Raw genomic sequence first — 16,528 nt, 5'->3', positions numbered from 1 at the left:
CAGGAGATAATGCTGCCTGCATCTTGTTCACAATGTCACCTGAAAGTGAGGACAGGTGTTCTCATGGCACTGTTGTAGCTGGCATCACAAGATATTTACATGCCAGATGCGTTAAAGATTCATATGTCCCTTCATGCTTCAACCACCATTCCAGAGGACATGCATCAATGCTGACGATGAGTTCTGCTTGATAACAATCCAAAACAGTGCGGACCGACACATGTTCATTTTCATCATCTGAGTCAGATGCCACCAGCAGAAGGCTGATTTTCTCTTTTTTAGTGTTTCGGGTTCTGTAGTTTCCGCATCAGAGCGTTGCTCTTTAAAGACTTCTGAAAGCGTGCTCCACACCTCATCCCGCTCAGATTTTGGATGGCACTTCAGAGTATTAAACCTTGGGTCGAGTGCCGTAGCTATCTTTAGAAATCTCACATTGGTACCTTCTTTGCATTTTGTCAAATCTGTAGCGAAAGTGTTCTTAAAATAACCATGTGCTGAATCATCATCCAAGATTACTATAACATGAAATATATGCAGAATACGGGTAAAATAGAGCCAGAGACATACAATTTTCCCCCAAGGCGTTCAGTCACAAATTTAATTAACACTTTTTTTTTAAATGAGTATCATCAGCATGGAAGCATGTCCGCTGGAATGGTGGCTGAATATTAAGGGGCATACAGATATTTATCAATTCTGGCACATAAATACCTTGCAATGCCAGCTACAAAAGTCCTATGTGAACGCCTGTTCTCACTTTCTGGTGACATTGTAAATAATAAGCGGGTAGCATTATCTCCAATAAATGTAAACAAACTTGTTTGCCTTAGCAATTGGCTGAACAAGGAGGAGGACCGAGTGGACTTGTAGGCTCTAAAGTTTTGCATTGTTTGGTTTTTGAGTGCAGTTATGTAACAAAAACCAAAATCTACATTTGTAAGTTGCGCCTTCACAATAAAGAGATTGCACTACAGTATTATATGAGGTGAACTGAAAAATACAGTTTCTTTTGTTTATCATTTTTACAGTGCAAATATTTGTAATAAAAATGATAATATAAAGTGAGCAGTGTACACTTTGTATTTGGTGTTGTAATTGAAATCAATATATTTAAATATGTAGAAAAACGTCCAAAAATATTCAGTAAATTTCAATTGGTATTCTATTGTTTAACAATACAATAACTGTGATTAATTGTTTCATTTTTTTAATCGTGACTCATTTTTTTTAGTTAATCGCGTGAGTTAACTGTGATTAATTGACAGCCCTACAAGAAAGGAAATCTTCACAGAACAAACAGTAGTGTAGATTTCATTTCCACTAAAAGGATGACAGGAGAGGTGGGGTGAGGCAGGAATTGTTTGGTAAATAGGTTTCAAAGTAGCAGCCGTGTTAGTCTGTATTCGCAAAAAGAAAAGGAGGACTTGTGGCACCTTAGAGACTAACAAATTTATTTGAGCATAAGCTTTCGTGAGCTACAGCTCACTTCATCAGAGGCATGCATCCGATGAAGTGAGCTGTAGCTCACGAAAGCTTATGCTCAAATAAATTTGTTAGTCTCTAAGGTGCCACAAGTTCTCCTGTTCTTTTTGGTAAATAGGAAAGCAAGCACATATTAAACTGCAGGAAACAACACTGTTTGCATTTCCAAGTTTCTGGCAGGAAATTATATATATTTATTCTGTATAATTAATAAAAGTAGTAAGACCAGATGTCCATAATTACCACAGCATTTGTTACCTGACGACAATCTAGATGCCAATATTACAGAGCACTCGTGTGGGAGGTAACAACTGTAGCAGAGCAATACAAATGAAAAGTACAGAAGAGCCGATAATGACTGAGCAGGGCCCCCTGAGTCCTCATTAACATATGCACATGCAGAGACGCACCCGCTGGTCATTAATCTCCTGGATCCGCAGGTGAAACCCGCCGAGAAGCTCTGAAGACTCACGGACGCTCAGGGGAAGGGGCTCCCCTCGCCTGCGCCCTCCTTCGCTGGGGTTCGGGGAGCGCCGCCTCCCCGCTGCGTTAGCTCCTTTCACCCCCACCGGACCCCCCTCCCTTGGGGCCTTGCCCTGTCGCCCCGCCCGGGCCCCCACCCCGCTGCGGCCGCCCCACGAGGCCAGCATCCCCCGGCGATCGCGCCCGGCCTTCCCGTCCCACAGCATCTCCGCCCCGGCAGGCTGCACACCCGTGCCACAGAAAGCGTCCCCAGCTAGCAACCGTTGTTATGCAGGAGGCGGGGTTTCAACAGCTCTCGGCCGCTGATTGGGTGGCTCTGGGGCCTTTCCCGCGAGGCGGGGCGGCGGGGGCCTAAATCCCGCATCGGGGTCCAAGTGCGCAGGCGTATTAGGCTGCTCTACTGCTGCCTGATTAGAAACTGCCGCCCGCTCTTCGTGCTCGCTACAGAACCCGGGGGCAGTTCGCGCACCCGCAGTCCACGAAGGACCCGCCTTTATTACTCAAGTCTCGTAGGCAGCGCTTTGGGCTGGTTTCCGAGTTTGTTCTACAGGCATTCGGCGCAGCGCTCTACAAAGCTGCCTTCCTCCGCCGGGGCCCTCCAGGCTGCGGAAGCCCCGGGCAGAGGCGAGGCAGGTCCTTTCTCGGAGCGTGTCGCGGCCGGCCGGGTGCCCGCGGGGAAGCAGCGCGGAGAGCCCGGCGCCATGTATTACAAATTCAGCGGCTTCAGCCAGAAGCTGGTGGGGGCGGTGGCGGCCGCCGCCTATGCCCCTCAGGTGAGCGCGTGGCCGGCGCCACACGGTCGCTGACCTTCACCGTCCTCCCCGTGCCGCTCCCTCCGGGGCTTGCAGCGGGGCAGCCCGCTCGGTGCGGCTCGCCAGGCCGCCTGCAGGCCCGCGGGGCGCGGTGACCTTCACGCGACGGGCGGGCGGGCTCGGGGCTGCCGTCGTGGGGAAGCCTCCGCCTGGCTGTGGGTCGGGTGCCTCGCGCCCGCTGGGGGACCTTCCCGCGCGGCCGGAGTCCCTGCCGCGGCCACCTTCGCGGTTGTCGGGCCTGGGCTCGGAACGAGGCCACGGAGCCGTTTTACTGCGGGCGGATCTTAACGTGGCGTCTGGGCCCATCTGTACGGGGAGGGGGCGTGTGTCCTGGCCTGATGCGGCTTGGGCCGCCGTGCGTGGCGGGAAGCGATGCCCTCAGGGGGCTCTCTACGGGTCCGGTTCCTGACGCTGCCACTGACCTGCTGTGTGACCTTGGGCAGGTCACCTCATCCCTTCCGCTCCCTTTATTACCCACCTGTAAAATGGGGCTGGCTTGTCTCTCAGGCGGAGGAGGGTCTTAGACCTTGTTTGCACTGGAAAAATAACACTGCTTCAGCAACTAACTCTCAACCATCTGTTCGCCAAACTGGTGCCTACCACGGTTTGTCCGTAAATGTAGCCCAAAAAACCCCATGGGTAATGCCAGTTCAGCGGGAGCGTCTTTGTGTGTACAATCAGATAAGCAGTATTGAAAGCCCTGCTTGGGATGATTTAGTTGGGGTTGGTCCTGCTTTGAGCAGGGGGTTGGACTAGATGCCCTCCTGAGGTCCCTTCCAACTCTAATCTTCTATGATTCTGACCCAACTGACTACTGAAATAATGCTACTTCCAAGTGCAGACAAAGCCTTAGTTAAACAAAGTTCGCATATTCACTAGCTTCTCCTCTTCAAACCCAATGCCATCATTTCTCAGCTTCAAGCTTCCCAAGCTTTTTATTAATAGTGAAGAGCTCTAGGTTTTAAGGTAAAAATCAGTTAAATGCAAAGGTTGAATTGATATTCATGAATGCTTACCTTTCCCTTGGTTGGGATCCATTAAATTCAAAGTAAGATCAAAGGTCTAGGTTGAAAACCTGAGACATTAATCCATCTCTTCCCTGTTCCCTCAGTTTTGGAAGACTAATCCATTTGCTAATGTCCCTTGAAGTGTCATTTTTGTTTTTAAACCTTACTCTTTTCCTTAATTTACACTGTATCGGTGGCATATTGTATTCAAATTTGCATATACAGTCAAACATCACAAATAAACAGGGCATGAAAAACTCACTCATCCGGGGCAAGCAGAAATATTTCCTGTGAGTGTTCTCAACTTCTGCAAAACTTGGTGTGTGGGGAGCTTTTTTCTTTTTTTTTAAGAATACTACTTGTGCTTATACTTGTAAAGAAAAACTTTCCAATTATGAGCTGAGCATAAATTGAGGCACAGTGGATTGATTTAAATCAAAGCTATTTAAATCACTGATTTTAATCATGATTTAACTCAGCAGACAGGAAGTATTGATTTAAATAATCCATTTTAATTGTTTTGCACTTGTACTTTAGTTATTTTCCTAAAGAGAGAGAGAGTCTCACTGATTGGTAACAATTAAAATGTTTGCTTTCCTGCTATATTTAGCCTTTAAGCTAAACTTGGTGCTTCTTGCTAACAAGGAGGATGCACTGTCTCTGCATTTATTTAAGTAATTATATAGTTTACCTATTTACTGGATGATTTTTTTTATTTTTATTTTTTTTACTTGCAATTTGTGTCAAGCTGTATTTGGATGGAAATTCAATTAAATGCACAAAACAGCATTTTAAACAATTAAATAAAACTACCTTAAATATTCTGGATATATAAGAAAAATATAATTTTTTCTTTTAAAACTGATTTTTCAAACAAAGGAGGTATCTCTAGTTAGTGAATTGAACTGATGCTCTTTAATCATGTGTGCTTCAAGATTTTAGAACTAGTAGATATTATCCTCTCACACATAGCTTTTATTCATAGAATGGAAAAAGAAAACACGCTTTCATGCTTAAACATGCATTCATGCTTTTTCAATTCTCAATTTCTTTCTTAACTCTCAATGAACTGGTCATTGAACTGAACTAATTGAATAAGCTGAAGTGAAGAAAATATTCTTTACTGCTATCAAAAATTGGTTTAGCACTTCAACAAACCCTGGTTCCACGTTATTAGCCAGTGACTTCCAGTAGTTTGACTCTATTTAGACCTTGGGAGCAAAGTACTGCTTAATATTTTTTTGCATTTAATTTGAATTGTTAGTAGATTATAATAGCTTTAGGCCTTAACGTAGGCTGTTTAAAATTCAATTTTAAATGCATTTAATTTAAAGAAAAATTTATTTTTTTAAAAAATAATCTCTTATCCACTCTGCAGCGATCTCTTCCACCAAAAGAGATTTTCTACGCTAGAAAGCCAGCTCTACACTAAAAAGAGCTTGCCAGTATAACTGTATCAGCAAACAAGTTCTTTTGCTGATATAGTTTATGCTAGTTTCCTGTATGAAACAAACTACACAAGCTAAAGAACTCTTAGAATCTACACTAGGGCTTTTGCCAGCATAGCTCTGTTGGTTAGGGGTGTGACTCTTTTGCACGCCTAGCTGACATAACTTTTAAGTATAGACCAGACCTTATTCTGCAGACACCCACCACTCCCAGTGTTCTTCCACTGTTGCAGGTATGGTGTGTTTTCTGCTTGTCCCCTATTGAGCTAGCAAGAGAGGCCCCGTACAGGGCCATGTAAGTGTGCCACCTTTCATGCAAGAACATTAACTGATTTGATGTGTGTTGTGTGTGGCAGCACTAATTCATTTATTTGTATGTGGTAGAAGGGAGGAGAGGTTGGGGTGGCATTAATTGGGGTCTCTAAGTTCAGCCAAGTTAGTTGGGTCTTCATTGGCCCAAGCCATGAGTGGTGCTTGACTACTAAGAAACCATTTAGAACAGGTGTTGCTTGGGAGAGTGTGTGGTGTGGAGAATTGTGCATTTAGTCCGGGGTAAGCTGTTGCTGGGTTAATTTTTAAAGCCCTGCAAATAAACTTACTCCTGCATCCTCGTAGGCAAGTCCAAAAAGTGGGAAATGTCCACCTACTTGAAAATGAAAGATTCTGCTGTGGCCGTCTAAACTGCTCTCAAGGCTTGGCCATGAGAGGATTCTCCTAGCGCAGGTGAATCCTCATGTTTAGAGCTGCCATAGCAGCTCCTGCTTCACCCTCAGCCCCTAGCTGGGTAGGAGTGTCTCAGGCATCTTTATGATGGATCTGGTCTCTGACAAAAATTTGAGTATCTCCCAGGTCTAACAGCCTTATAATGGGAAGATGATTTAAAGCCAAGCCTGAGCATCCTTAGTTAAATACATTTTTTCTTGTAGAATTGACTTCCTACTCCCAGAAGCAGCAGCAGCATGTCTGGCCCCTGTGCATAGGGGCAGCCAGGGGGCTCCACACGCTGCCCCCGCCCCAAGTGCCGCCCCCGCAGCTCCGATTGGCTGGGAACCACGGTGAATGGGAGCTGCAGGGGCAGTTTTTTCAAGCAAAAATAGATAAAAGCATAAGTAATCACTTGTAGCACAGGTAGATACAGTAAGGAAGTATAGAATTTCTATGTTGTTGCTTGCTTGAGACTCTGAAACATCTGAGTCTCCCAGCACTTAAAAAAAAAAAAAAAAAAAAATCTCCACGAGGCATAAGCGCTTGTGCACTGTTTACACTGGCACTTTACAGTGCTGAAAATTGCTTTGCTCGGGTGTATTTTTTCACATCCCAGAATGAGAAAGTTTCAGCACTATAAATTGCCAGTGTAGACAAGCCCTTAATGTAGTACGTACTACGAAATCTTGCCTTAAGGAATGATTGGGCAAAGCTGATTTCCTTTTCTCATTTCACCACGCCAGTAGCACAAAGATCATCATAGTGAAGATGTGGTTTGTGGCTCTCAGTCAGTTGTTGACACCTCTGACTTTCTGCAAGTCATGTACCTCCAGTTACAATGGATAGGTGGGCTGTGTGGCCACTTTCCATTGAGATTCTTAATGGAGGGAAATGGAGTGACCTTTGAGATCAATAGTGGGACTACTTTCAAATAGTTTTAGGCAAGGTCTATACTAAAACTTTTTTCAGTATAACAATGTCAAGGTTGGGGGTGGAATAAATTCGTTTTCTGAGACATTTCTATACCAGCAAACGTTTCCTAGTATAGACTAGTTTAGATATTCCTGAATTTGTGACTAATGTATTAAGAAATTTTGCTTTGGATTGACATTGGCTTGATAAATGAGCAATTAGGAATGATCTCTTCTAAAAATGCACATGCATTAGCCTGGTCAGAATGTAAATGTAATCTCAGTTAATAGTTTATGCTCAGTCTCTGGAACAAAGCTCTCTTTCTACAGCGTAAGGAATTGTTTATATGATAGGTGTTAAGGTTTAGTGAATTCATAAAGGCCTCCTTAACTTAATTTGTTTTTCAAGCATAAACTATGAGCAGTGTATCTTCTTCCCTTCCCCCACAATTTAATTCACATTGAGCAAGCCCCTCTCCCCCGATGTTTTGTGTGGTGTGCTAAAGAAATATTCTAAACCCTTATCTGGATTGTGTTAAAATGCAAACAGCATGAGACTTTGGGCAAATGAGACAAAAGTTCATCCTAAAGCTCCATGTACTGACCATCTCCAACACGTTGACTAAGTCCTAGAGTGGCAGCTTCAGCAGCTCTGCTGTAAAGACTTTTTTACTATAAAGCAAAATGCTGAAAATGGAGAGTAACACTGAAAAGTGGATGACATTCAATGACATTTGAATTTTGTTTTAAGTACGTAATGGGTTTTGATTGCATTTTAATTATGGGTATTGGAAGGTGTTTTGGATATTGCTGCAGTATGAAAGATCTAATCAGATCACATAGGACTATTTTCATTTTGGATGTTGAGAATCCTTAATTCACTCCCCTTGCACATATTCATAATGGTATGTGATTATGTAACTAAATATGTATATATTTGCACAGCACCCTTTCCCCACTTCAGCATTGCCACTGGTTCACAGTTTCAATCTCCTGCTATCATCACCTTGATCCAGTCTTTGCCCAGCTATTCCATTTCACACTGTGCACCTGATCAGATCAGTCTCCCCTCCATCCTGTCCCAGTTTCACCCCCTGCCTCACCTAAATTCCCAGTCCTAGTTTCTCTTTCCTCTCCCACCCACACCAACTTCTGTCTTAATCAATCAGGGACCATTCCTCTGGACCGTGATTGTCAGAGGCACAGGGCTCTGTGGCCTCACTTCCTATGCCCATGTCCTCCCTGGAATACTCTTTGGTTTGCAGGGAAGGGAACAGGTGGCAAAATGCTGGCTATATCTGTTATGCCATTAGAGGATTCCCTTACGTGAGTGGTGCAGATGGGATTTACCAAAGACCAAAAATCTGACCCATTATATTCAGTAAAAAGAAAATGAGTACTTGTGGCACCTTAGAGACTAACACATTTATTTGAGCATAAGCTTTCGTGAGCTACAGATCACTTCATTGGATGCATCCGATGAAGTAAGCTGTAGCTCACGAAAGCTTATGCTCAAATAAATGTGTTAGTCTCTAAGGTGCCACAAGTACTCATTTTCTTTATGTGAATACAGACTAACACGGCTGCTACTCTGAAACTTGTCATTATATTTAGTGAATCAGTGTTCAGATGTACTCACAAATAGACTTTTGTACTACACAAGTGTGAGCAAGAAGGGTGATGTCATGGTGGGAATCTGCTATATACCACCAGACCAAGGGGATGAGGTGGACGAAGCTTTCTTCCGGCAAATAACTGAAGTTACTAGATCACGGGCCTTGGCTCTCATGAGAGACTTCAGTCACCCTGATAGCTGCTGGGAGAGCAATACAGCGGTGCACAGACAATCCAGGAAGCTTTTGGAAAGTGTAGGGGAGAGTTTCCTGGTACAAGTGCTGGAGGAACCAACAAGGGGCAGAGCTCTTCTTGACCTGCTGCTCACAAACCAGGAAGAAATAGTAGGGGAAGCAAAACTGGATGGGAACCTGGGAGGCAGTGACCATGAGATGGTCGAGTTCAGGATCCTGACACAAGGAAGAAAGGAGATCAGCAGAATACGGACCCTGGACTTCAGAAAAGCCGACTTTGACTCCCTCAGGGAACGGATGGGCAGGACCCCTGGGAGAATAACATGAGGGGGAAAGGAGTCCATGAGAGCTGGCTGTATTTTAAAGAATCCTTATTGAGATTGCAGGAACAAACCATCCCGATGTGTAGAACGAATAGTAAATATGGCAGGCGACCAGCTTGGCTTCACAGTGAAATCCTTGCTGATCTTAAACACAAAAAAGAAGCTTACAAGAAGTAGAAGGTTGGACAAATGACCAGGGAAGAGTATAAAAATATTGCTCAGGCATGCAGGAGTGAAATCGGGAAGGCCAAATCACACTTGGAATTACAGCTAACAAGAGATGTTAAGAATAACAAGAAGGGTTTCTTCAGGTATGTTAGCAACAAGAAGAAAGTCAATCAAGGAAAGTGTGGACCCTTTACTGAATGAGGGAGGCAACCTAGTGACAGAGGATGTGGAAAAAGCTAACGTAGTCAGTGCTTTTTTTTTTTTTTTTTTTTTGCCTCTGTCTTCACGAGCAAGGTCAGCTCCCAGACTGCTGCACTGGGCAGCACAGCATGGGGAGGAGGTGACCAGCCCTCTGTAGAGAAAGAAGTGGTTTGGGACTATTTAGAAAAGCTGGACAAGCACAAGTCCATAGGACCAGATGCACTGCATCCAAGGGTGCTAAAGGAGTTGGCAGATGTGATTGCAGAGCCATTGGCCACTATCTTTGAAAACTCATAGCGATCGGGGGAGGTCTCGGAAGACTGAAAAAAGACTAACATAGTGCCCATCTTTAAAAAAGGAAAGGAGGAGGATCCAGGGAACTACAGACCAGTCAGCCTCACGTCAGTCCTTGGAAAAATCATGGAGCAGGTCCACAAGGAATCAATTCTGAAGCACTTAGAGGAGAGGAAAGTGATCAGGAACAGTCAGCATGGATTCACTAAGGGCAAGTTATGCCTGACTAACCTAATTGCCTTCTGTGAAGAGATAGTCAAGGAATAACACATCCACTGGCTCTGTGGATGAGGGGAAAGCAGTGGGTGTGTTATTCCTTGACTTTAGCAAAGCTTTTGATACGGTCTCCCACAGTCCTCTTGCCAGCAAGTTAAAGTAGTATGGGCTGGATGGACTGTAAGGTGGACAGAAAGCTGGCTAGATGGTCAGGCTCAACAGGTAGTGATCAATGGCTCCATATCTAGTTGGCAGCCAGTATCAAGCGGAGTGCCCCAAGGGTCGGTCCTGGGGCCGGTTTTGTTCAATATCTTCATTTAATGATCTGGAGGATGGCGTGGATTGCACCCTCATCAAGTTTGCAGATGACACTAAACTGGGAGGAGTGGTAGATATGCTGGAGGGTAGGGATAGGATACAGAGGGACCTAGACAAATTAAAGGATTGGGCCAAAAGAAATCTGAGGTTCAACAAGGACAAGTGCAGAGTCATGCACTTAGGATGGAAGAATCCCATGCACTGCTACAGGATGGGGACTGACTGGCAGTTCTACACACAAGGACCTAGGGGTTACAGTGTACGAGAAGCTGGATGTGAGTCAACAGTGTGCCCTTCTTGCAAAGAAGACTAACTGTATTTTGGCCTGAATAAGTAGGGGCATTGCCAGCAGATTGAGGGACGTGATTGTTCCCCTCTATTCAACGTTGGTGAGGCCTCATCTGGAGTAGTGTCCAGTTTTGGGTCCCACACTACAAGAAGGATGTGGAAAAATTGGGAAAACGTGCAGCAGAGGGCAACAAAAATGATTAGGGGGCTGGAGCACATGACTTATGAGGAAAGGGGGGGGATTTGATAGCTGCTTTCACCTACCTGAAAGGGGGGTTCCAAAGAGAATGGATCTAGACTCTTCTCAGTGGTAGCAGATGACAGAACAAGGAGTAATGGTTTCAAGTTGCAGTGGGGGAGGTTTAGGTTGGATGTTAGGAAAAACTTTCACTAGGAGGGTGGCGAAGCACTGGAATTGGGTTACCTAGGGAGGTGGTGGCATCTCCTTGCTTAGAAGTTTTTAAGATCAGGCTTGACAAAGCCCTGGCTGGGATGATTTAGTTGGGGATTGATCCTGCTTTTGAGATGACCTTCTGAGGTCCCTTCCAACCCTGATATTCTATGATTCTATACAGAAATATTTTTATTTGGGGAAAATGAAGAAAAACTGAACTTGTGCATGTATTCCACAGCACCATGAACTTCAAATTATTTTTGTTATGCAAACTATATGAAACTGTTACCAAACAGCAAAAAATCTTTCTCTGCATTTCTTGCACGGTAATTTTTTAATGTCATGGACTTGCTCTCCATCCAGTTTTGACTTCCGTAATGGTTTCTTTTTGTGACTTAATTCTCAAGTAAAACTATTAATGTTATGGTACTACAAACTAACCTAAATATTCAAGCAAAAGCAGATAAAAGCACAAGTAATCACTTGTAGTAGCACAAGTAGAAATTCTATAATTTCTTACTGTACCTATGTTGTTGCTCGCTTGAGACTCTGAAACATCTGAGAGTCTCCATAGGAATTTAAGGTAGTCTTATCTGAATTATTTTCTCCAAAAATCAATTTAATTGCATTCTTTTATTTCTTTAGAGGCTCACATAGTGCAATTTAGGCTGTAAAAATACCCCTGACCTTGCTCTTTGATATGTTCTTGACTAACTCCAATAATAAAAAAAACAAAAAAAATAGTTTTGAAGAGAGGTAAAGGCAAATTAAGCTTGCTTGTCAGTATTGAGTGACTTTGTCACCACTTTTCCGATCCTTGACTTTGGATTAAGTGTCGTTCCAGGTGAAAGTCGGGTTTGAATGTCCTTTCTTTCTTGAAAATTCTTTTGATGCCGGTCTCTATTGGTGCAATAAAAAGGAAAACCTGAGTGCATGGTGCACTGTAGGGAGAGTGATCAAAGCCCGTTGCCAACTCTGCCCACATATCTATTCAGGGGACACCATCATAGGGCCTAATCACATCAACCACATCAGAGGCTCATTCACCTGCGTATCTACCAATGTGATATATGCCATCATGTGCCAGCAATGCCCCTCTGCCATGTACATTGGCCAAACTGGACAGTCTCTACATAAAAGAATGAATGGACACAAATCAGATGTCAAGAATTATAACATTCAAAAACCAGTTGGAGAACACTTCAATCTCTCTGGTCACTCGATCACAGACCTAAGAGTGGCTATTCTTCAACAAAAAAGCTTCAAAAACAGACTCCAACGAGAGACTGCTGAATTGGAATTAATTTGCAAACTGGATACAATTAACTTAGGCTTGAATAGAGACTGGGAATGGATGAGTCATTACACAAAGTAAAACTATTCCCCATGGTATTTCTCCCTCCCACCCCACCCCCCACTGTTCCTCAGATGTTCTTGTTAACTGCTGGAAATAGCCTACCTTGCTTGTCACCATGAAAGGTTTTCCTCCTTCCCCCTCTCTGCTGCTGGTGATGGCTCATCTTAAATGATCACTCTCCTTACAGTGTGTATGATAAACCCATTGTTTTATGTTCTCTATGTGTGTATATAAATATCCCCACTGTATTTTCCACCAAATGCATCCGATGAAGTGAGCTGTAGTTCATGAAAGCTTATGCTCAAATAAATTTGTTAGTCTCTAAGGTGCCACAAGTACTCCTTTTCTTTTTATTAGAAAACCTGTTATGGCTTTTGCAGCAACCTTATCTTATCCACACTGCACGCGCACATGAAGGCATAACTTAACTCCATGTATAGTAATAAATACTTAGAGATATGCAAGCAGGCCACCTTACAGTTGCTGGGGGAACCATAACTTTGAATAGTGTACATGGAAACCTTTCCAATAAATAGGATTTATGGTATCAAATCAGAGTACATGATCTGAAATAAAGATTTAAATTATGGCTCAGTCAGTGGAGACTTGGAGGATGGGGATTAGCAGCAGAAGCAGTACCAGCTGTAGTGCTGGAGGATGAAGTTATTCCTGTTTAACAGTGTTATTCAGCAGCACCTGCTGTACCTGCACAAAGTGAAGATAGTTCTAGCCATTTTCCCCCAACCCACTACCAAACCTTCATTTAAAGTGTGTGCCACTGCCTGCAGCAATCATTAGGTCTGTCTTTGTTATTCCCCCCCAGGTGTCTGAGGAATTCCCATGCTGTTCAAGCAGTACACTGGGACAGGATTTGGGCCTTGAGGCACTCAACTTTTATTTCAGGCTGACTGCCATTTCAGGAAAACACTGCTTTAGTTGACTTTTTAACTTCACATTTGGAAGGCCCTCTCTGCAATAAGGGTTAGAAACTTTTGAAAAAAAAAAAACATGGAGAATCTGATAAGTAAATCCTCATTCACCATGGAAAGTTGCTTATTTGTAAATGGCAAGTGAATTTGTCAAGTCCTGAGCCAAAACTAGCTGAGAAATTTGACAGTCGCCTCCAATATATTTTTAAATGAATGTCATTTTAGTTTTTTTGAGGTGGGGGACTGTAGTCAGGTTAGCTTTGTCTCTATAATGCCTTTTCATTTTAGCTGTGGTAATTTGTTTACTTGGAACATGATTAGCAGTACATTCTTTTCAACTGTTAAATATCCAGGTACTCAATACTTAAATCTCCATTTTCAGGGACTCAAGCCACTGGCATCCACAGAATCACCAGCTCTGATATTTGGAATGCCAACTAAATTTGCCTCAGATTCGCCAGCAGCTGTTTCTTATTTGGGTAAAAACAAGGTGCCGGACCTCCAGAAGCTATTTCAGGTAAGAAGAAAAGCTTTATTAAGAGAACTTGAATAAAAAGGGTTGAAGATAGTGGGCCATATTCTGCCCTTCATTGCACCTGTGCAAATCAGTGGGGCCATCAGTGGGTCCGGTGCGCACCAGAGGGCATGCACTAATGTAACTCAAATTCTGCAGCATTTGGTCCAAAAGGTGTTAATGTTTGAATCTTTTAGAAGGGGTTTGAAGTAATTTTCATAACATCCTATAGTTTGTTTGTTGCCTGATAATTCATTGTCTCAATACCTTGAGACTCTGCACAGGAATCCTTGTATTGGCAGGACATCTACTAGAAAGGAGGAAAAACCTCAGATCTCCTTTCTTCACACTGCTACGGGTGCTTATCACGTTCTGGTCAGCTGTAAACATGTTTTCTTTCTGGGAATATGAACAAGCTTATGCTCCAACAAAGCTTCTGAATGCAAGAACAAACTGGAATCACAATCCCCAGTTTGTTTGGTGGTGTTGAGTAACTTTAAATGTTTACTGGTGCTCAAAACCTATGGAATAAGGGTATAAGTAGTGTCCTTCAGAGCTTTTGTGTTATCTCTGTGGATTAACTACTTGTTCGGTAGGGACTGATGGGTGGAGTTCACATTTTTATAGGAGTTCTCTCATTTAAAATTAAGAATAAACTTCATATAACATTCTGTTTTTTATGAGAATGACAAGAGGTTGTGCTTTTTAAAATGTACACGGTTCTCTCTTCATGCCATTTTTATTTAGCATGCGTAATGCTGAATTTTGTGAACATTTGATTTATACAAATCTTCTCCCATTTTCTAGTGACACTTTTCAGTCAAGTGCCTTTTATGATAAAGGATTTTTGAGAAAATATTCCAAGGCATGTTTGTGCCTACAATTTGCAAGGTGCATGTAATAAAATAAATATCTGCACTTAAAATAAAACTAGTCTGCTCTTCCCTTTGTGCAGTTACAGGAGGAAACCCTATGTTCTGTTGGAGGATTAATTACATAGAGGTTTGTGGGGGGGGGGTTTCTTTACCCTCACCAACTCTCTCATAATTCTCCTTATTTTATCTATAGTAGCTTTTGTGATGATCAGCATACACTCAACCTTTTTTCATGTGCTGTATTTTTTCTTCTCCTAAAGAAGGCTGATGGATTGCCAGTACATCTGAAACGAGGGGTTCCTGATCAGCTGCTATATCGTACCACTATGGCTCTAACGATAGGAGGGACCATCTACTGTCTGATAGCTCTCTACATGGCCTCACAACCAAAATCCAAGAAGTGAGTGAACCATAACTAATGGGACTGATTCAGCATTTCTCTGAAGGACCAGTTGTGTACTACCCCTTTGTATTTACTGCTTAATCCTGTGATTGTATGTTGTGAGTTCTTCAAATAAAGACATTAAGAAAATTTTTCGAAAGTGGTTACCTTCTAATGAATTGGGAAGCAAGATAAATATCAAAGTTTAATATTTAAGAGTGAAAGTCTGTGTTTTGCTTGTGTCAGGTCTCCAGTCTTCTCTTTCCCACCCCAAACGTAAACCAGACAAACAATTGTCTTACAACAGTCTCTGAGCACTTTAGGGTGGTGTAACTTGACACCTGCCTTTCAACAATGTTAAATTGAAAACGAAAACTTAATTTTGTCAAGCAATGCCTTAACACCCACATTCTCTCAAGGGTGAGGAGAGGGGGGAGGGGATTCCAGGGTTTACAGAAGCAATAAGTGTTTTGTGTAATTTACTATTTGATGACAAGTCTATTTTTCTTGTCATACATGTTCAATAAAAATTCACATTAGCGGGTGCAGCATAGAGATTCTTCCAAATGCTGAGATAACATTAATGTTGAAAACATGGTTACTTAAATTTGTACTTTCAGTGAGTAATATGATAGGGTTATGGTATCCAAATCTAATACAGTTTATGAACACAGCTGCTGGTAGCAGTGTTGCACTTAGGCAGACTTCTATATTGTAACACCAACTATACTAGTTTCTTGTCCTTTTTCCTTTTGTCAAATTATATTTTTAAATTAAAGAAATGTTTGTTTTAACTGTGGAATAAATACACCAATGCAAACATTGAAATGTTTCAGATTTGAAAGTCTTGTTGTTTCATCTTTTCACAGCCTTCTAATAAATGTTTCACATTACATCCAGTTTCCAACCTCAACTTGAACCTTTTGTTTGAGCAGATGTCTGCTTCAAAGTCTCTAAACCTCAGAATTATGCTAATTGCCAGGTACTAGCCTTTCATAAGAAATAATCACCAATATCTGCTTTAGTGAAAGGTTGCTATATTTCATAACTTAGTTGTGTTAACTGCTATACTGACTTATTTTTCATTTGTAAAAAGATAAATCAAGTGCCCCTCCCACCCCAAAAACAAACTATATTGCATTTCTTCAGTCGTGACTCTTAAGATGATTTTTTTAGATCTGAGCCTTTAAAATATTTAATTGGAAAACAAGTGAACTTTTCTTTTAATATTAGTATATGAAAAACAAATTTGGAGAAATGGAAAGAAAAGGAAATTTGACATATCCTGTGATGGGAAGATTGGATGGAGGAAGGAAAGGGGCCTTTACATCTCTTCTGCACAAGGAAGGTGGGCTTTGTGAGATTTTGAGTAGGTGTAGGAATTGGAGATGAATCCATAGGTATGCAGTTCTAATGGTTGGGAACTCAAAACAGGAGAAGGGACAACAGCTGTTATTTCAGTCCACAGGAGTGACTTTCCCTATAGGATAAAAGGGTGCATTTCATCACCATCAAATACAAAAAAAAAAAAAAAAAAAAAGTGTGTGCTAGCATTTCATGCAATATAGTCTGTATCTGTTTCCACAAGTCCTTAGATGTTTATCACAGGTCAT

At 42.3% G+C, this 16,528-nt stretch overlaps 1 protein-coding gene across 1 annotated transcript; it reads left to right on the top strand.

Moving 5' to 3' along the window:
- The first annotated feature begins 2,325 nt into the window (after window positions 1–2,325).
- LOC119854065 (cytochrome c oxidase subunit 7A-related protein, mitochondrial) lies at window positions 2,326–15,065 on the top strand. Its single transcript, XM_038397947.2, has 3 exons — window positions 2,326–2,738; window positions 13,527–13,661; window positions 14,794–15,065. Exons 1-3 carry the CDS (start codon window positions 2,667–2,669, stop codon window positions 14,935–14,937), a joined length of 351 nt encoding a protein of 116 aa, XP_038253875.1. The 5' UTR covers window positions 2,326–2,666; the 3' UTR covers window positions 14,938–15,065.
- The last annotated feature ends 1,463 nt before the right edge of the window (window positions 15,066–16,528 follow it).

Source organism: Dermochelys coriacea, chromosome 3, assembly GCF_009764565.3.
Source record: "Dermochelys coriacea isolate rDerCor1 chromosome 3, rDerCor1.pri.v4, whole genome shotgun sequence".
Lineage (NCBI taxonomy): Eukaryota > Metazoa > Chordata > Testudines > Dermochelyidae > Dermochelys > Dermochelys coriacea.
The sequence above is the reverse complement of the archived record's forward strand: the minus strand, read 5'-3'. Positions and strand labels throughout refer to the sequence as shown.

Coding starts and splice junctions, on each gene's coding strand:
- LOC119854065 (XM_038397947.2), top strand. CDS start 2,667: ATGTATTACAAATTCAGCGGCTTCAGCCAGAAGCTGGTGGGGGCGGTG. Junction 2,739..13,526: donor CCGCCGCCTATGCCCCTCAG/GTGAGCGCGTGG, acceptor CTCCATTTTCAG/GGACTCAAGCCACTGGCATC. Junction 13,662..14,793: donor ACCTCCAGAAGCTATTTCAG/GTAAGAAGAAAA, acceptor CTTCTCCTAAAG/AAGGCTGATGGATTGCCAGT.